At 59.3% G+C, this 19,372-nt stretch overlaps 2 protein-coding genes across 6 annotated transcripts in view; one reads left to right on the top strand and one right to left on the bottom strand.

Moving 5' to 3' along the window:
* Positions 1 to 248, bottom strand: part of CCDC12 (coiled-coil domain containing 12) — a 46,853-nt gene extending 46,605 nt beyond the window's left edge. The window contains exon 1 of the mRNA XM_007168845.3: positions 98 to 248. Coding sequence (XP_007168907.1) covers positions 98 to 208 — 111 coding nt within the window. The 5' untranslated portion in view covers positions 209 to 248. The remainder of the gene's footprint in view (positions 1 to 97) is intronic.
* Positions 249 to 2,468: 2,220 nt separating this feature from the next.
* NBEAL2 (neurobeachin like 2) overlaps positions 2,469 to 19,372 on the top strand; it is a 30,535-nt gene continuing 13,631 nt past the window's right edge. For 2 of the 5 annotated variants that reach the window (XR_009009565.1, XM_057555238.1), the window contains exons 1-15: positions 2,469 to 2,735; positions 11,745 to 11,833; positions 11,905 to 12,033; positions 12,135 to 12,216; positions 12,316 to 12,440; positions 12,623 to 12,705; positions 14,349 to 14,434; positions 14,534 to 14,816; positions 14,979 to 15,085; positions 15,581 to 15,661; positions 17,144 to 17,227; positions 17,632 to 17,730; positions 18,187 to 18,788; positions 18,871 to 19,003; positions 19,090 to 19,209. Coding sequence is in view for 4 of the 5 variants with exons in the window: in XM_057555238.1 (XP_057411221.1) it covers positions 2,685 to 2,735; positions 11,745 to 11,833; positions 11,905 to 12,033; positions 12,135 to 12,216; positions 12,316 to 12,440; positions 12,623 to 12,705; positions 14,349 to 14,434; positions 14,534 to 14,816; positions 14,979 to 15,085; positions 15,581 to 15,661; positions 17,144 to 17,227; positions 17,632 to 17,730; positions 18,187 to 18,788; positions 18,871 to 19,003; positions 19,090 to 19,209 (2,154 nt within the window). In the remaining variant the exon portion in view is untranslated. Of the gene's footprint in view, positions 2,736 to 11,082; positions 11,141 to 11,744; positions 11,834 to 11,904; positions 12,034 to 12,134; positions 12,217 to 12,315; positions 12,441 to 12,622; positions 12,706 to 14,348; positions 14,435 to 14,533; positions 14,817 to 14,978; positions 15,086 to 15,580; positions 15,662 to 17,143; positions 17,228 to 17,631; positions 17,731 to 18,186; positions 18,789 to 18,870; positions 19,004 to 19,089; positions 19,210 to 19,372 lie in introns of those variants that run through there. The other 3 variants (XM_057555239.1, XM_057555241.1, XM_057555242.1) reach the window with 3 other exon arrangements.

Below are 19,372 nucleotides of genomic sequence, written 5' to 3'. Positions count from 1 at the left end.
GCAGTTGCCTTTTCCCAGTAGTCACCTGCCCTCTCGCCCCGATCCCGGATCCAAATGCTGGGTACCTCAGCCACGGCCCTCACTCTGCATTCCTCACCTTGCGCCCGGTTTTCTCCCGTAGGGCCTTCAGCCGTTCCTTTCGCCGCAGCGCCTCTTCCTCTAACCGGCCCACACCGGCCGCAGCAGCCGCCATCTTGCCCGCAGACATCCCCCCGCCCCCACTCTTCTCTTGTCCCGCAGCGCGCAGGCCCAAGGTGTTAGACGAACCCCTCACGGCCAATCCAGGGACGAGAATGGGAGAGCAGGAAGTCCTGAAAGCCAACCAATGCTGAGTTGCTACAGGAGGACCCGCCCTCTTCCTCCCCCACAAAACGTCTAGCTCGTCGGGGGTCGGCAAAGAAGGCTTTAAGGCTTGATTCGTCCAATGCCAATCAGGGAAAAAGCGGCAAGAGGAACCAGACCTGAGTGAAGGAGGATAGAGCGCGTCAATCGCTCTGGTTTTACCTAAGCGCCAACCATGCTGGCCACTTGGAATGCGCTGCCCCATCTTTGTCCACTTGTCCTGATTCTTAAAGACTCGAATGCCTTCAAGAAGCCTTCCCTCACTCTCTACTCCGACCCCAGCCTAAGAGGTCTGCCTCTCCTTTCCTCTTAAGCTATCAGTGGCTTCCTGGATGCACTTGTTCATGGGCCTCTGGGCCCTTCTCTGTCCACTCTCAGCTCAGACAAAACCTAAGCAGAGCAGGGCTTGGCTGAATGGCCATTTTCCTCTGGGTTCATGGATGATCCCCTCCCACCTCCAACCCCCCGCCCCCCCCCCCCCGGGGTGGCAAAGTACCCAGGGTCAGACTACCTAACCTGGAGAAGAGCAAACCCCAACTTGGGCCCAGTGGGCCCTAAGGGACCACCCTGAGCTTAGTTCCTGAGAACTAAGCTGAGAGTTGGTTTGGCCTCCGCCAATAGGTGCACTGCTTCCCAGCAGGAGCTGCCAGGGTATCCCTTCCCAAGTTAATTAGCATGCCCTGACAACTGAGAGACCACTTTGGCTGAAGTCAGTATCTTCTGACAGCCTATCCAGGTCCCCAGAGCCACACCTCCTCCCACCTGGGGAGAGTGACTTGTCTCTCAGCAAAGCTGTTCCCTGCTTGCAGCCTCCCTTCCCACGCTGACAGCAGGTGGACACCCACTCCTTGCTTCCCAGTTCCCTTCAGAGACCCCCAGTGCCACAGACCCCTGTCCAGATGGCCCCCACAAACGACCCTCATGACCTCTGTAACTTGGGCCTTTTGGTGCCCTCTGCCCTGCACCGGGTGGGGTGCCCTGCTGGGGCCTGGTATGCAGGTAGTACCCAATATGCATGTAATAAGTGTTCAGGAAATGTCAGAAGTAGGATGGATGGGGCAGAAGAAAAGGCCAGAGTGGAGGAGATGCCCAAGAAGCCAGGAGGACAGAACAGGATGGGTATGAGGACAGAGTCTGTCTCTTCTTGGCCACCCAAGTCTAGGGGGCGCCAGGCTGGTCAGTTCCTCCAATTGATGGTAACTCTCTGGGTCCCACAAACTTTCCCCTCAGCCCCAACAAAGGGCCTCACCCCTGCCCAACATCATGGGCCCTCCTCACCTCCCAGGGCGGGTAGGGGGAGGTGGGGGAAGAGGCCCAGGGTTGATGGTGGCAGTGGTTCTGGAAAGTCAGGCCTCTGTCCCTGTCCATACTGCCCAGGTGGTCCTCATTTGGCCCATTTGGGCCCCAGTTTCTCTGCCTGTTAAACAGAAGCATGAAGTACCCTTTAGCCTTTAACCTCTTGAAGTTAAAGAAAAAAAATGTGAATCAAGTGCTGAGCCCTGGAGTGGAGGGTGCCTCCATTTGGAGTATCTAGGAAGGCTTCCTGGAGGAGGGGATCCAGGCGAGGCGAGCAGTACCTAAATCTTCCAGGGATCTGCCCAACAGATGGAGGGAACTGCTCCCCCAGAGTTATTTCAGGCTTGTCTTGCTGTTTTTCCTCCCGCCCCCGCCCCGCCCCGCCCTCCTGCCACACTATCCTGCTCCACTAACAACAGGATTAAAAAAGTGACACTTCGGTCTCCCCATAAGCGCTTATACCAACGCCTGGCACGTGGTAAACTCTACAAGTGGTCGTCACGGTTGTTGTCCTCGTTAGATATTGAAGGACCCTGCCCATCTGCACGCAGCCCGCAGCCCCTGCCCCCAATCCCGCGAGCCTGTCCCTTCCACGAATGGTGGCCATTCCAGCCAGGTGGGCTGCGTCCCGGTTAGATCTAGACGTAGGGCGAATCTGGAATCCCTGACCCCGACCCTTAGTCCGGGCGGCTCAGATTGGCCTTTCCGGAGGGAGCGGATTGCGGGGGGCGGGGCTGCTGGGCGCCCTCCGGTGCCGCCCTGACCTCAGGCTCCTCCTTCTGTCGGGCTCCCCGCCCTTTGCACGGTCCCGGGATAGGCGGGGCGGCGGTGGCGGCTACAGAAGCGCAGGAAGCCGGGCGGCGGCCGACCGGGAGGAGGAGGAGCGCCACGGCGGCCAGTACTACTTCCCTCAGTAGTACCGCGCCGCTCCGCCCTGGAGTGACGCCCTCCGCCCATGGGCCTGGCCGAGGGCAACCGGCGGGCGGCGCGGAGGAGGCGGCGACGGCGGCAGGTGGCGTGCAGCAGGGTCGGAGCCTGGTCGGGCCATGGCCGCCTCGGAGCGGCTCTACGAGTTGTGGCTACTCTACTACGCGCAGGTGAGCCCGCCGTGCCCACAGCTCCGCGCGCCCAGCGTCTGCTGCACCTGCGCCCGGCGCCACCTGGGCCGTGTATACGCACGCGCCGGGCGTGCTCGGGCTCCGCACGCACGTGTGCGCCCCCGGCCGGCTGGTGCCTCTGGCACTTATACCTGGGGGTCGGCCCTCGCGGGCGCGCACCTCACAGGAGCCTCTTGGGTGGGGACAGTGCAGCCTCGGTTGTCCCTGAGGAGAGGGGCCTGGACCAAGACAGGGCACTTACCCCTTTTACAGATGGGGATACTGAGGCCCGGGAAAAAAAAAAGGCTGGCCGGGTCGGAAGGGGCGAGAGGCTTACTTTGCATCTAGGCTTGCCCTTCCTGTGGGCGCAGCCCAGTTGGGTGGTCATGGCCGACGGGTCTGAGTGGGCTGGGGGGCTTCAGGCATGCAAGGGAGGCGTCTCTACTTCTGTCTGACTTGAGTCAACTCCTCAGATAACCCTGCGGCGAACTGCCGGTGGTGAGCTCCTCCTTGACCCCAGGTGGCCCCACCCCAACCCCCGGGGGGCAGGGTGTGGATTACGGGGGAGGGGGGTGTCCAGCCCAAAGAAAAGATTCGCCTTGGATGCTGGGGATGAAAATGGGGAATGCGGGTGAGATGGGAGGGATGTTTGAAAGGGATGGAGGGTGGCCATTTTCTCCTGAGCTCCCCGTCCTTCCTCAGAGACTACCTCAAGTGGCCTCAGAAGATGAAGGGAGCAACTCTGACCCAGGTGTACCCCAAACTGTGTCTCGCACATACAGGCCCCCACTCTCCTTCTGTATTCACAGCAAGGAGAGAACCCAGGGTAACGACCCCCCTCCCCTTCACCCAGCACCAGCCTTCCTCCCTGCACCTGCCTGGCATCATACTCCTGGCTCAGGTGTGCCTTGGGCACAATGCACTATTGTGTGCCCCTGATCTCATCACTAGGGGGAAGTTCATGCTCAAATCAGCCGGCCCTCTGAAGAGGCTAGCCAACTGTCTCCCAGGACTGCAGGCCAGGACTTGGGACCCAGGGATCAGGAGTCCAGGCCATAAGGGCCATAGCTTCTTGAGCCCACTTCAGTGGTGCGAAGTCCAGGCACCCGGCAAGAGGCAGTGCATGGAGTAGAGTCTGTCTTTGGTGTGACCCAGGGCATGCTCTTTACACCCCTGAGCCTCTGCTTCCATATCTGTAAATTTGGCACAGTCCTGGCCTCGGGTGGCCTGGACTGTGCAGAGGGATAGCCAGTATGGCTGGTCCAGGCCAGAGAAGTTTCCTGCTTCCCTGCCCCATTGGATCCCCTCACCCCAGCTTCTCTGTCTCCATCTCCAAAGGTTGGTCCTTGTGAAGGAGCAAAAGATTTGGGAGGAAACCTGCCCCTGGCCCTCATGCTTCTGATTGCCCCCATGGTCATGGGCAGGTTCTTGGTTTTCAGTTTCTTCAGCTGTGACCAGGCAAAGGGGGGCTTGAACAAGGTGATGAGTCTGAGGGATGTTAATCAAGCTTCTGATTGTCTCCGTGGTCGTGGGCAGGTTCTTGGTCTTCAGTTTCTTCACCTGTGATCAGGCGACGGGGGGCTTGAACGAGGTGACGAGTCGGCGGGTTGTTAATGGTGGGTCTTCAGGCTGGGTGGCATGCTGCTGGGGAAGGGTGTCTTGGCAGTTTCCCAGGATTGTACCTCCGACGTGGTTACCTCCTGCTGCCCCTTCTAGCTGAGCTCTGCAAGTGGTCAGTCCCTCACAGGTGTTTAGCATTCATCTGTGCTGAGTCCCTTCGCCCCCTCCAGCTCCTCACCTCACAGGGCAGGTGTGGAGCACAGGCTAGCTGGTTGTAGCCTTAGAAGCCTGGGCAGGCAGGGTACGGCCCGGGGCCAGGCAAACAAATCCAGGATATGAGTGTGAACCCAGGAGCCGGGAGGGGCCAGGTTTCCTGGGGAGAGGAAGCTCCAGCCAGCCTCCCAGCACTGCCTTCCTGCCGGCTTGGTCCTGCCTCTGCTCCCGGAACGTGGTCTCCACCCTCTGTACTGAGCTCCCAGGGAGTGGTGGCTGTGCTACTTTGAGCCCTGCCAGGGACCTATTGTGTGTGTGCTTGGGGGAGAGGGGAAGATAAGGTAAAGGGGTTGAACTGAGAGAGGGTATTAAGAGACCCCTGAAACGGCCAGCTACCCAGCCAGTAAGCTCCCCCAATACTTTCGCCCCTCCCTTCAACAGTGAGAGCTGACATCAGCTGGCAAACCTGTTTCCCCAGTTGTGGGTCTAGGCCCGCCCTGGGAGCACCCCTGTTTCTGCCCTTCCTTTCCCCTCACAGACCCCAGGTTCAGGCCTGCTCACCCCCTACCTCTTGGGGCCACGAGTGGGCGAGGGGGCTGTGGGTGGCTACTGAAGGAGGAAGGAGGGCCAGAGTGCACCCTGGACATCACTCAGTCTGAGCCCCTCAGAGCCTTAGTGGGGAAACCAAGGCAGGGTCGGACCAAGGTCGTCGGACAGGTTTGGGGCGGAGTCTGGCAGAGCTCTGGCCCAGCCTCCATCCTGTGTTCCTTTACCCAGGAAAGGTCTAGTCCAGCGGGCGGGAAGACTCAGGTGGGCCTGCACCATGGGACGGCACAAGCTGTTTCCTCTGCCTGGAGCCTTCTCCCTCCTGTCTGAGGAGGCCTTCCCCGCCTGTTCCCGCAGCCCAAGCTGGACCTCAGCCCAGGCGTGTCCCCACTTGAACCCTCATTGTGCTTGCTACTCTGCGGTTTCCCCACGCCTCACATTTAGTAGGTGCTCCTTGGGTATTAGCTGGATGTCTGGGTGACTGATCAGGGATGTCTTACCAGAGGACTGCGTTTGGGCCTGGAGGGCTGAGCGCACAGGAACAGGAGGAGCAAGCACACGGCAGTGGGAACTATGAGAGGCAAGTTCTTTGGATGGGTGGGGGCACACCCAGAGGACTCAACCCAGCAGGGCTTCCCCAGTGAGGGCTTAGGAGGTGGGGGAGAGGATAAGGGGACTGGGGCAGCACCCAGTAGGCTAGCAGTTGGGTGGCCTGTAAAGGTTATGCAAACTCTGCAGATGAGTAGCCCTCTTTCAGGCCGGAGCAGTAGTGTTGCTCAGTAGCCCTCCAGTGAAAGGGAGCATTGGGGAGCATGAAAGCTGAGGGGCACTTAGGGTCTCCAAAGTCAGGACAGGACAAACATTCAGGGTACAGGTGGGGAGCCTAGGCTGAACTCTCTGCTTATGCCATTGAGGACTCAGGGTTCCAGGAAGGTCGGGTCAGAGCCTGAGCTGACCTTGCTCTGCCCGCCCCTCCCTGGTCCCTCACCCCTGACTGATGAGCTCTACTGCCTCATGGAAACCTAGTCAGGCCCTCTGCTCCCTCCGAGACCTTAGCTGGGTCATATTTCTTCCTGTGCCTCAGTTTTCCATCTTGAAATGGGAAAAAAGGACCTCCTTGGTGCTTGACCCCCCCCCACAACCCTCTTCCATACCTTAAAGGGGCAACCAGGGTTTCCTCCTACCTGCCTTTATTACTGAGGCAACTGAAGACGGAGGGACTGAGGTGATGGGGAGAGTAGCACAGAGTCCAGGGTTGGGGGAGGGGCTGGTAAGCCCTGGAGTTTTTATGGCAACTGGGGAGCTGATGTGGAAGTGTGGGGTCACCGTGGAAACAGATCAGTTACTATGGGGACCCTGAAAGGAAATTCCTGTTTTCCAAAGTGATAGGACAAGGGGAAGGTTAAAGCCTGAGGGATGTTATGGAGACCAGAAGGTCCATGCCTTTCAAGACCCCCTCCCCAGGTAAGGGGGAGAGACTGGCCCAGCCACCTAGGCACTTGGACCACTAGCCTCAGTTGTCCTTGCCTCTGGCAAAGTCCCCATCTTCCTGCTTCGTTCCTTGGCCCGAGGCCCTCCAAGTCTGACCTCCAGTCGTCCTGGTGTAGCCAAAAGCCACCTTCAGCTTGACGTTGCCATCCCCCTCCTAAAGCTGAGTGGGGAGACCCCCACACACGAAGGAGGTCATCCTGGTCAGGCCCCACCCCACCCTATCCCATTTCTGCTTGCCTATTCCAGGAGATGGGGTGCTCACTACCACCTAGGCAGCTCTGACTGGGAAGAGTCACCACTATGGAGCTTCAGTCTTTTCTCCCTACCCTACTTCTAGCGCTAACCTGGGGTCCATGAAGATCCTCCCATTCCACCTGCCTGGGACAGCCAGCTGGGGAGTGGCCCATGGGACCTTGGCTCTGCCAGTGAACCAAGGTCTGCCACTCATCTGTCACTCATGGAAGTGGGTGGGGAGAAGATGAGTGTTGCCCTGGAATGCCAAGGGCTTGGGAAGGCAGAGCCCCTGAATATGGGAGTGGAGCTCCCATTCACCTTACCACATGCTGGTGGGTGTGGTTGGAGAGCCTTTACCTGTTAAGCAAAGAGATGGTTTTAAAGAGGCAGCTGAAACAGATTAATCGTTTGTTTTGTTTTTTTCATTTTTATTTTATATCAGAATATAGTTGATTTACAATTTGTGTTAGTTTCAGTTGTACAGCAGTGATTTAGTTATACATATATCTATTCTTTTTCAGATTCTTTTCTCATATAGATTATTACAGAGTATTGAGTAGAGTTCCCTGTGCTATACAGTAGGTCCTTGTTGATTATCTATTTTATATATAGTAGCGTGTATATGTTAATCCCAATGTCCTAATTTATCCCTCCCCCCCACCTTTCCCCTTTGGTAACCATAAGTTTGTTTTCTAAATCTGTGAGTCTGTTTCTGTTTTGTAAATAAGTTCATTTGTATCATTTTTAGATTCCACATATAAGTGATAACATATGATATTTGTTGTTCTCTGACTTAGTATGATCATCTCTAGGTCCATTGATGTTGCCGCAAATGGCATTATTTCATTCTTTTTATGGCTGAGTAATATTCCACTGTGTATATGTACCACATCTTTATGCATTCATCTGTTGATGGACATTTAGGTTGCTTCCATGTCTTGGCTATTGTAAATAGTGCTGTTCATGATACATGAACATTGGGGTGCATGTATCTTTTCAAAGTATGGTTTTCTCCGGATATACGTCCAGGAGTGGATTGCTGGACCACATGGTAGCTCTATTTTTAGTTTTTTAAGGAACCTCCATACTGTTCTCCATAGTGGGCGTACCAATTTACATTCCCACCGGCAATGTACGACGGTTCCCTTTTGAGAGATTAATATTTAGTAAGCTACCAAGTGTAAGAATCAGGTCTGGACTCCAGAACCCTTGCCCTCAACCACATTCAATTTGGCACCCCCAGCCTCTGAAGTACCAGACAGGGCTGCCTCTTGGGGAAGGTGCTGGCTCTGATGGGGATACATTTAAGCAGAGGAAACACGGAGAGCAAAGCACATGCAGACTTGTGGCGGTGGGGACAGTGAGTAATATCCAGTGGGGCAGCCAGTGAATATGGCATGTGAGGCTGGAGATGAGGTGGGCACCACCCGTGGAGGGGGCTTCGGATGTCGGGGGGAGGCTGTGGATGTGCCCTGGGCCTGTGGTAGGGTGGCTGACTGGCTGCTCAGACAGTAGTGGTAACTGACGGGTACTGGGGGCGCTGGGTACTGTTTAAGGAACTTTGGGGATGGGGGATTCGGAGCAAGATCTGGTCCCTGAGACACAGGGCAAGCCAGGCCTGATTACAGGCTCGGGGTAAGGCACGCAGCTCTCAGGCAGCACTGTGTCAGGAGCTCAGTGGTCCCTGTCCCTCTGAAAGACAGTCCCACCCACCCATCCACGCCTCAGCCGCCTGCCCTCAGCCCTCCCGGGTTACCTCAGAGTTCTGAGGAAGTGGCAGTTCCATGCTCACCCAGGACCTAACCAACCCGTGGGAGCTCCCCTCCTCCAGCACTGAGTGTCCTCAGGGCTGGTTGGGCACAGACTGGGGTCCCTACAGGGGTGACTCTGAGATCCCCATACCCACAGCTTTCTCCCCTGCTGCAAGGCCCTGGGAGGAGTGTGACTGCTCCTGACCTGCCTTCATGGGAGGGGCAGGGTTGGGACCCTGGCCTGCCGGGTTGGGGTGGGGACTGGGCTGGCCCACCGATGCTCCTGTTCAGAGCTGGAAAGGGAGGGAGGAGCCAGCGAGGCAGAGCTCTGAGAGGAACGCGGGGATCCTGAGCAGCCCAGCCACCTCTCGCCGGCTCTGGAGCCTTCGGCATGCAGCACTGCCTCCATGCTCGAGGTCCCTGCTCTGCCCTGCCTCCCAGCCCCGGTGCCTGCAGGGACTCCCTCACGCCCCAGCACTGCGGCCTCAAGCCATGGGGCCCAGGTCAGAGCCAGGCCGAGGCTTCCCGGGGAGAAGAGGTGAGACCCCCAGAGTCAAGACCGGCAGTTACCCCTACCCCTGCCTACTACTGTGCTTTAGAGACCCCTCCTGCCCCTCCAGAACCCACAAAGGCTGCTGCCTTGATTGCCTCAGACCTGAACCCAGCCCAGCCTGGGCCTGCTGGAAGTTTGCAGGACTGGACAGGCTGAGGGTGTGGTTCTAGGGACAGAAAAGCAGGGGTGTGCAGAGTTTGAGGGGTCCGTCAGGTCTGGGAGGGCCGATCCAGGTGATGGCCATGAGGAGGGTGGGAGTTTCCTGCTTAAGTACCAAAAGCCCAAGTCACAGATGGCAGTGGGGCATGGGGAGATCAGAGGCCTGCACAGGAGAATGTGAATCACAGATGTGGAAGGGCAGAGAGGCTGGAGAAGCAGTCCCTGGTTGGACTAGGGGCCCAGAATGCCTGGCTTAGCAATTAAGCCTTTTATCTTTGGGTCAGGGAGGGAGGACATGGTCAAATGTGGGCTTACAGGTGCTCAGCAGAGCTGCAGTGGGCAAGAAGGACTCAGGTTTTGGGTGGGAGAGACTGTGGCTTGACTGGGGGTGGTTTGGGGCTAGAAGAAGGGAGGATGGTGTTGGGACAATTTTGAAGGTAAGGAGGGATGTGTGGGGTCATTGAGGCAGGGTCGTGGGTCATGTGGTCAGCTTGGGCTGACTGGCTCTAGCCACCATGAGTGATCCTGGCCTAGAACAAAGGTTCAGCTGCAACTTGCTAGTGGATGAGGCATCCCCTCTGGGGCCCCCCGTTTTCCCATTTGCAGTGGGAAGAGTTCAAAAGAAATGGTCTAAGAGCCCTGGCCTGCTCTGGTGTTTTCAGGGTTGGGCATGTTGGTGTCCTTGCTGGTTTGTGGAGAGGAGAGGTATAGACAGAGGTAGGTGAGCAGGGAGGCTGCCAGCGGCAGAGGGTGGAGAGGTCGCCAAAGGTAACTGACAGGCAAAACGTCACAGTGGTGTGGGCCTGCACCTTGGTGGCCCCAGCCCCTCTCTGAATTGCCTGGGCCTTGGCCCTGTGACAAAATGTACAAGGAAGGTGTCCAACCACAGGGTGGAGGGCTGCTCTGTCTAGGTTTTTTGGGGGCCTGGCCCAGTCTGCTGGGGTCAGGCCACTTCCCTGGGGCCCATTCAGCCCTGGCCCTGTGGTCTGGGGCCCACAGGTGGAAAAAAATTAGCCGTCCATGCAAAGGTAGTTCTGGAGGTCCTTGATCTGAGGTCCGTGGCACCTGGGGAGCAGTCTCAGGGTGTTGTCTGTGATGTGTCCCTTGCCCCTACATGTTCAGTATAGTACCTGTCCTTCTCCCCTGCCCCTGGGAAAGAAAATTGCCTTCTGGGCCCTGCTGGTTAGGGTGGGTGCTCCAGATAGGGCTGGTGTGGAAGGAGAGAAGGAGGAGGGATGGAAGGAGGAGCTCAGGTCCAGGCCACCACCCACTCCATGCCTTGGGAGGGGCTTAGAGGTTAGAACAGATTAGGGCTAGTCCAGGGCTTACCTGTGTCCCTGGAGCAAAGAGACCAGCAGGGCCAGATGGGGAGCCAGGACGCGGGAGGAGGGTGGGGCAGAGGTATGGATGAGTCCTTCAACATCATTGCCTGGGCCTGAGGCCTTAGGCCCAGGTCAGGGAGCTGTGGGTGCCCTGAATGAAGGGCACTATAGTAGCAGGGACCACAACCTGTCCCTGGATAGGCTTGCCCTGACTCCTATCCCGGAGTTCTCCTCGACGTCTTGCCTGTAGAACTAGTTTCTGTCCACAAGCTCCACCCAGGGCAATGTGACCCCCACCCCTCTGTGCTGCAGGCCCCACCCCCGGTGCTAGGCTGGGTCCTTCACAGCTTCTCTTGCTGGGCCCTGGGTGCCCCAGGCCCTCCCACATCCCTGCGGTCTGCCGGGAGGAAGCGGCCCCCTTCCCCCACCGTGACTTTGCGCTTCCTGCCCCGGGGGCCAGGGTGGGAGGGGACGTTTCCCGTTCACACCAAAGTTTCCCTGGCTAGTGGCGCCCAAACTTGGGCTCAGCCGCTGTCCCTCTTACCCATGGAACCAGCTCTGGGGCCTGGGGTCCAGGTAACCAGCCAGGGTGTGGGCGGAGGTTCCCAGGGTGAGGCAGGGCATTTTGCCTGTACATGTGGGGGATGTGTGTGTGCGTGGGTCTGCTTGGTCGATGGTGCACATGCAGCCTGGGATATACAGTCAAGGAAGGTTTCCTGAGGGTGGTGGCTGCTGAGTTGGGAGAAGGTGGCAGGCGAGAGCCCAGCCCGTAGCTTTGGGTTCAGGGAGGCTGGTGAGTGGGAGACCTTTAGCCCCAGCACCCCTGTGGGCCACAGCCATGCCCTAGGCATGTATACACTTAAGTCCCTCCCCTGCCTGTGTCAGGCTTGCCTGGGTCCCCAGGGGTTCAGGAAGTGGGAGAGGAGACTGGGAGGCTGAGAAAAGCAGATGGGGGCCCTGAGAGAGTGGTCAATATGTAAGACAGTCCTCTGATGCTGACCTTCCACTTCCTGTCTTCCTCCCCCACCCATCCCTCCCTTTCTCCACCCCCACTGCTCTGCCTGCAATCTCTGTGTACCCCCATTCACTTTCCACCTCTGTCCACGTCCCCTTGTCCCTCCCCTGTCCACTGCGCCCCTTCTGCCCCCACCACTGTTCCCCCGAACTCCTTTGCCTGCAGAAGGACCTGGGCTATCTGCAGCAGTGGCTGAAGGCCTTTGTGGGTACCTTCGAGAAGAGCATCTCACTGTCCTCTCTGGAGCCACGCAGGTGAGGCTGGAGCTACATGGAGGGCGGGAGACTGAGGGGTGCTCGGCACCGAGTGACCCCGCTCCCTGCAGGCCGGAGGAGGCAGGTGCGGAGGTGCCGCTGCTACCTCGGGATGCGCTGCACGTGCTGGCCGAGCAGCTAGACGAGGGGGACCTGGAGCAAGCCCTGCTGCTGCTCAAGCTCTTCGTCATCCTCTGCAGGTGGGTCCCTGTTGTCTTCTCCACGGTGAGAGAATGTGCACTTCTGGGCCGGGGTGGGGGCTGGCTTGTCACCGGGACCTCTCCCGTCATTCACTTCCCAGGAACCCGGAGAATGTAGAGGCAGGCTGGGGCCAGGTGCTGGTGCCCCGGGTGCTGGCATTGCTGACCCGCTTGGTGGCCAAGGTGAGGTTGGCAGGTGGTAGGGGTTGGCCACCCCTGGGGCTTGGCAGGTGGTAGCCACGGCCCAGCTAACCCCCCTTCACCCTCTCTTCATGCCTACAGCTGAAAGAACCCCCACCACCGGAGAAGGGCCGTGAGTCCCAGCTGGAAAACGTAGCCCTGCATGCCCTGCTCCTCTGTGAGGGCCTCTTCGACCCCTACCAGACCTGGCGGCGCCAGCACAGTGGGTGAGAGGCGGCCCGCAGGCAGAGGACCCAGAGGAGGCCCGGGACAGGATGGGGGTGGCCGCACTGGCTAAGGTGCGGGGGTGGGAGGGGCCAGTGTGCAGGCTGCTATGGGGAGGATGACGCAGGAGGAGTGAAGTACTGGCCTCACCTTGGCCCCTGCCCACCCTGTCCCCACCTGCCAGGGAAGTCATCAGCTCCAAGGAGAAGAGCAAGTACAAGTTCCCTCCTGCGGCTTTGCCCTGTGGATTCAGCACCTTCTTCCGAGGTCAGGCCCCACCCCCGGCCTGCCTGGCCCCGCCCCCAAACATGAGCCCTGTCCTTTGGTTCCCCATTGCATATGCAGGATAGGACCCACTTGTGGCTGCACTCAGGGCTGGGAGAACCATGGGAATTTGAGTGGGCTTCCAAAGGCAAGTAGGAGTTTAGGGGCAGAGAGGAGAGGAAGGGCATGTCTGCACAAAATGAGTAATTTCTTTTCGGGGGGAGTTGATTTCCCTTCCCCCTTCTCTCCTGTCTCTTGGGCCCCCCCCCCCCCATTGCTTGTACCCCACTCTGATCTGGACCATCTTAAAACTCCCTGGTCCAGTCTCTTTGTCCCTGTAGCTCCACCCAGTCTCCTCTCCTCCACAAGACAGTGTCTACATTAGGTGTCTCCCCTTCCTGCTCCCATACTCCCAGGGAAGCTGACCCCCAGAACATCTCTGGCCACCTGTTCTCCCTGGGCACCTTCTGCTCCTGAGTGTCCTCTCTCCTCTCATTGGAGGACACTGGACAGGATTTCAGATGGGCTCATGGCAGGATGCTGTCTGGACAGGGACAGGCCAGGTTTGGGAAGGTGGTGGCCTAGGAAATATCTCAGTGTTTCTGGGATGCACCAGGGAGCTGCGGGCCTGGGTTTGGAACGGGAGCAACAGCTCCAAGAGGGGAGATGCCCCTGGGAAGCTCCCTGCCTCTGTTCTCCCACAGCCTGAGTACTCTTCTTAAAACACACTGGATTTTGTTTCCCCTACTGTAAATTCCTCAGTGGGGGCCTGACACCCTCAGAATCCAATCCTCTCCACAGCCTTCCTTTCCAGCCCTGTTTGCTCTCTGCTCTCCGCTCTCCAGCCATGGTCCTGTCCTCTCATTCCTAGAATCCAACTAGTTATCCCACCTTTGGTCTTTGCCCATACTGTTTCCTTTCCCTTCCCAGGCCAACTGCATTATCAGGCCTCACCTTGAAAGCCCTGTCCCACGGGAGGCCCCCCACCACATCCCACTGGTATCAAGGCAGCTCTGCATTCCCCCCTCCAACGCCCAGACACTCATGTGACCCAGGGCTGGTCCTTTCTGCTCTCTGGGTTTCAGTTCGTGTCCTGGCATCCTGTCCAGCTTTACTGGAGCAGGGCCAGGTGGGCCTCCCAGATATGACGCTGTGAAAGCCCCTAGAAGTCCCCAGTGGGGATGTAGGGGGATGGTGTGTGGAGCATCTGTATGGTAGATACGGCAGGGTCCCCAGAGCCGGTCACGGGATGCTCCAACCATCACAGGGCAGAGGGACCAGGAGACTTGCATCTAAGAAACTAAACGCTGGGTTGCCATGGGGAAGTGCATGGGGGGTGCTCACCCTGGGGTCCTCATTTTGGGGCTTAAGGTTCCAGGGAGCTGGCTAGGCTCTCAGGGCAGGGCCATACCCCCTACAAGCTCCCCAATGAAGGGCTGTGTCCTCCTCAGACCTCCTAGCATAGAGTCATGACATTTTAGACTCCCAGCACAGAACCTGGTCTTCTCCCTCAGATTGGGCCTCCCAGCCCTGTTCCTTGACCCAGCCCCCCACTGCCACCCCAGGGCACCCACCTCTTGTGTGGTCCCCTGGACCCCCAGCCCTGTAAGCTTTGTGACATTGTCTTGCTCCCCACCCCCATCCAGAGAGCCTGCAGGATGCGGATCACTTGCCTCCTGTGCTCCTGCTGCGTCTCATCCACCTCTTTGGTGCTGTCCTTGCAGGAGGGAAGGTAGGCTGGGAGGAGCCTGGGGGCCCGAGGGTGGCTGTCTCAGGGTCTCTCTGCTGGGTGAGCCCTTTGCCCATTGCCCGTCTCTGCCCACACCTGCAGGAGAACGGGCAGAAGGCTGTGAGCGCTGGCACTGTTCAGGGCCTGCTGAACGTGGTGCGGGGCTGGGGCCACGGGCCAGCCCAGGACCCCCGCCTAGTGCCGCTGGCACTGGAGGCACTGGTGGGTGCGGTACATGTCCTGCACGCCAGCCGCACACCCCCCCGGGGGCCAGAGCTCCGAGCCCTGCTTGAGGGCTACTTCCATGTCCTTAATGCCGACTGGCCGGCCGGGCCAAGCCTGGACCCCGAAGAGGCCCTCATCACCCTACGGGTCAGCATGCTCGGTGGGTATAGCCTCTTGGGCTCTTGGGGAGGTGGCACTAGCAAGGGAAGGCCCTAGTGATGATGGAAAGGCTGGCCTGGGCAGCATGGGAAGAAGGTTTAAGGCTGACCAGAGGCGCTGCTGAGACAGGCTTGGTCAGGGCTGACCCTTGACCTCTCCACAGACGCCATCCCCATGATGCTGGCATGTGAGGACCGGCCAGTGCTGCAGGCCACCTTCCTCAGCAACAATTGCTTTGAACACCTTATTCGCCTCATCCAGAACAGCAAGGTGGGCGGGGCCCAGGCCGGGGTGGGGGGCCTGGACCCCAGAGGCTGGGGGCACCACGTGTGGATGCCGAGCTGCTGATGAGCAAACTTGGGCTGGTGGGATGGCTTGCACTTCAGTGGGAGGGCCTGGGGCTCAAGATGGCTCTGGACCCCACGTGAAGAGGGTGTTGTAGAAGGACGGGAGCTGCCCTGGCCCCTTGTTTCCCTTTTCCCCAACCCCAGACGTAGGGGCAGGAGGAAGGCTCAGCTGTTTTGGATGCGGTGCCTATCCCTGCCCACTTATCTGCCCCCGGCTCTGTCCCTCCGGGCAGGGTATGGGTGGCTCAGCTCCCCTCCTCTTCCCTAGTGCCTGGTGGGGCGCTCGGCCTGGGGCTCAGGGCGCATCCTTCCCTGTGGGGTGGAGCCCTGGCAACTGCTCCAGGTCCTGCTCTAATCCCACCCTTCCCCCATCTTCTCTCTCCTCTGCCTCCTCCACTTTGTGCCTCCCCCCCGACAGCTGTACCTGCAGGCCCGGGCGCCCCCTGAGGGGGACAGTGACCTGGCTACCTGGTTACTGACCGAGCCCGATGTCCAGAAGGTACCACCCTGGGGCTGACCAGCTCAGGCACCCACGTCCCTGGTCACCCACCCCCCGGGGCTCCCTCTTTGAGCCTTTCTGCACTGTGCAGGGGGAACGAGCAGATACATGCCAGGCCTGGTATAGCCTAGCGACGGGGCTGGGTCCCCCATGCTGTCTCACCTACCTTCCAAATCCCAATCCTAGGAAATGGCGCAGTTGTGATCTGTTCCCTGGCTTGTATTAGTCTTGGGAGCTGGGGTTTGGCTATGCCAACCTGGAAGGAACCTTCGATACTCAACCACCCCACCCCCATTGCACAGAAGGGGAAACAAGAGGCCAGATACTCAGGGATTTGACTGTGGTCACTCACAGAGAAAGAGGTCCCCCACATGGGGCCACTTCTTTGCTTGGATCCTTGCACCTGCCCTAAGCAGGTCACTGGGAGTTCCCTATCTTCTCACGCCCTCATGACGTGCTCCCTGCCTCACCTTGCATGGGGGCTGTAGGAGGCTGCGGGGTGTCAGGGGCTCTGCATGGGGCACCCTCTCTCTGGTGGCTCAACAACTGGGCCCCCACCTCCAGAGCCCCGCCCTGGCTTTGTCCTCATGAAGCAGCCCTGTGTGTCTATTGCACTTGGCTGTTTTCTGAGAACCTGCATGTCCATTCATTTACAAAGCAGGCAAGGCCAGTGAGATCCCTGCTTTTTACAGATGAGGAAACTGAGGCCTGGAGGAGGGAAAAGATTGCCTGAGGTCCCTTGCGGAGTCAGGCAGAGCTGGGACCAAGGGCCCCATGGAGCCAAAATACAGCCTGGCACCTGCTGACAAACTCTCCAAGCCCTCCTGACCTCTCAGCCCCTCGGTAGGGCAGGGTAAAGGAGTCGCATACCTCTGGCTGTTGGGTTCAGCCAGGGTGAGCCTCAGTATCCCCACCTGGATCTAGGGGAAAGGGGCAGGGTAGGACTTAAAGGTCTCGAAGGTTCTTCTGGTTCTAACATCCTGTGATTGATTGTCCCTAAATTCCCCAACCCCCTGTCAATCATCATGGGTGATGGGGCACTTGCCAGCCTGCCTGCACACGTGTTTAGCTTGGGTGGGGATGGGTGGAGACCGGGGCCCATAAACCCACCGGACAGTAGAGGGCAGAGGGCTGTGGCCAAAGGGTTCACTGGTGATCTGTCCCAGTATCCCAATGAGGCCCTTCCCAGCCTTGGTTTCTTCCCTGGCTTCTCTGTCGGAGTGGGCCTTGCCAAGCTGCTCAGAGAGGGCCCCAAGGTCAGGGTGAGGGTCATGGCAGTTTGGGCAAAGGTAGAGGGCCTGGTGGCTTCTGTTCTAGCACTATATGGCCCAGACAGGGTTGCCACACTCCCAGGGCCCCAAGCCAACTCAGCTACTTGCCTTGGGGCATCTGTTCCTGTCCCTGCACCCCTTTTACTGCAGGGTGCTGCCAGCTGCGACGTCCTGGCACCTGCCTCTCCTGACTGCCCCTCCCCACCCCAAGGTACTGGACCAGGACACAGACGCCATTGCAGTCCACGTAGTCAGAGTGTTGACCTGCATCATGAGCGGCTCCCCCTCCGCCAAGGTGAGGATGCTGCGGTCCTGCTGTAGTCGGGGTGTGGGATGGGAGTTAAATTGACCAGTTGTCTCTAGAACAGGCCTGGCTGATGGCTGTCAGAGCAAGTGAGCTGGGGAGGTGACCATCCTGCCCTCTGGGGTACGGCTCAGTCCCCTGGGCGAGCATGGTCATTAGTGAGTCCTGGGAGCTGGCTCTCCTGGCTCAGAGCTGGAGGGCGGAAGGATGCTTGTGGCTGACCACCATCTGCAGCCTTCCGAGGTAGACCTGTTCCTCTGCCAGCACTGTGACCCAGAGGCAGAGCCAGGCAAGGGGGCCCTGAAAGGTGATGCCTCCTCCAGGGTTCCCGCGGGGTGGTGTGAGTACGCCCTGGGGCCCACATACACACTCTTTTCCCACGCATCCCTGCACAGGAGGTGTTTAAGGAGCGCATCGGCTACCCTCACCTGCAAGAGGTTCTGCAGAGTCACGGTCCCCCCACCCATCGACTGTTGCAAGAGCTGCTCAACATGGTGAGGGCAAGGGCTTGGGGGCAGGGTCCCAAGGGCAGCCAGGACTGAGTCAGGGCTACCACGGAAGGTGAGCTCTCCTCCACCTTAGGGGACCATGTTGACTATGTGTGACCTGGGGCCTGACCCTGTGTGTCAGGGTCACTGGGGTGAGGATTCTGAGCTGCATGGGGCCCAGAAGCTGCTGCATGTTAGCAAGCCCCAGGATGATTCTAGGAATAGGCAGTTGGGGTTTAGGCCAACCCAGACCGAAAGCCAAGGGTTATTGTTGGTAGCGATGGTTGTCTGAGCACCTCTGGCTTTCCTGAGCCTCAAACACAACCTGTGAGCTGGATGGGGTAGCACACGTTGTGTTCCCATGCTGTAGGCAAGTAAACTGAGACAGGAAGTCCCACTGTTGGTAGGGTGGCCTGTTCCATGCCAGCTGCCTGGGAACTATCACATTCTCTCCACCCGCAGGCTGTGGAGGGCAACCACAGCACGTGTCCGCCACCACCAATCCGCAATGAGCAGCCGGTGCTGGTGCTAATGCGGTGGCTGCCAGCACTGCCCACAGCTGAGCTGCGGCTCTTCCTAGCACAGCGCCTCTGGTGGCTCTGCGACAGCTGCCCTGCCAGCCGTGCCACGTGTGTCCAGGCCGGTCTGGTGGGCTGCTTGTTGGAGACGCTCAGCGAGGGGGTAGCCCTGGGGGCCCGCTGCCAGGAGCAGCTGCTGGCGCTGCTGCAAGCACTGGGCCACGTGTCACTAAGGCCCTTGGAGCTGCGTCGCTTGCTTCGTCCCCCGCCAGGGCTGGACTCGGGGCCGGGTGGAGCTGAGGCTGGGGATGCCCGACACGCAGGTGCCATCATCCGCGCGCTCTCAGGCATGGCCCGGCACCGGGGCCCGGCACGAGCCCTGTGCTACTTTGACCTCACGCCCAGCATGGCGGGTATCATGGTACCCCCCGTGCAGCGATGGCCAGGACCTGGCTTCACCTTCCATGCCTGGCTGTGTCTGCACCCCACGGCTGTAACACCTGCCCCGGCCCCCACCCGGCCGCTCCAGCGAAAGCAACTGTACAGGTGGGTGACTGCTAGGGACCAGGGCGCGATGCCAGGGTGAGCAGGAGAGCCAGCGGGCATAACTGGCTTGGCCTGCCCCCAGCTTCTTCACCAGCAGCGGCTCAGGGTTTGAAGCCTTCTTCATGGCGGCTGGGACCCTGGTGGTGGCCGTGTGCACCCGGAAGGAGTACTTGACCATGAGCTTGCCTGAAGTGTCCTTTGCCGACTCTGCCTGGGTGAGCCTCCGTCCTCATGTGGCCCAGGGAGGTGGAGGGGACACCACGTCCCAACCTGTGACCTGATGTTGTGGCTTCTGTTCTAGCACTGTGTGGCCATTGTCCATGTGCCCGGGCGCCGGCCCTTCAGCCAGAACCTGGTGCATGTCTACAAAGACGGCCATCTGGTGAAGACGGCACCCCTTCGCTGCCCCTCCCTTAGTGAGGTGTGCCAGGCAGGGTTTGGGGAGGCTTGGGCAGCTGGGGGCACTTCGACAGGGTGGGGCCTGGAGCCCCGTGTCCCCCCTCCCCCACCCCACAGGCCTCAGCCTCTGGGGCCTGTGCAGCCTTGGGGGTCACCGAGGAACTGGATGCAGGTGGAACCCCAGG

Source organism: Balaenoptera acutorostrata, chromosome 10, assembly GCF_949987535.1.
Source record: "Balaenoptera acutorostrata chromosome 10, mBalAcu1.1, whole genome shotgun sequence".
NCBI lineage: Eukaryota > Metazoa > Chordata > Mammalia > Artiodactyla > Balaenopteridae > Balaenoptera > Balaenoptera acutorostrata.
The sequence above is the reverse complement of the archived record's forward strand: the minus strand, read 5'-3'. Positions and strand labels throughout refer to the sequence as shown.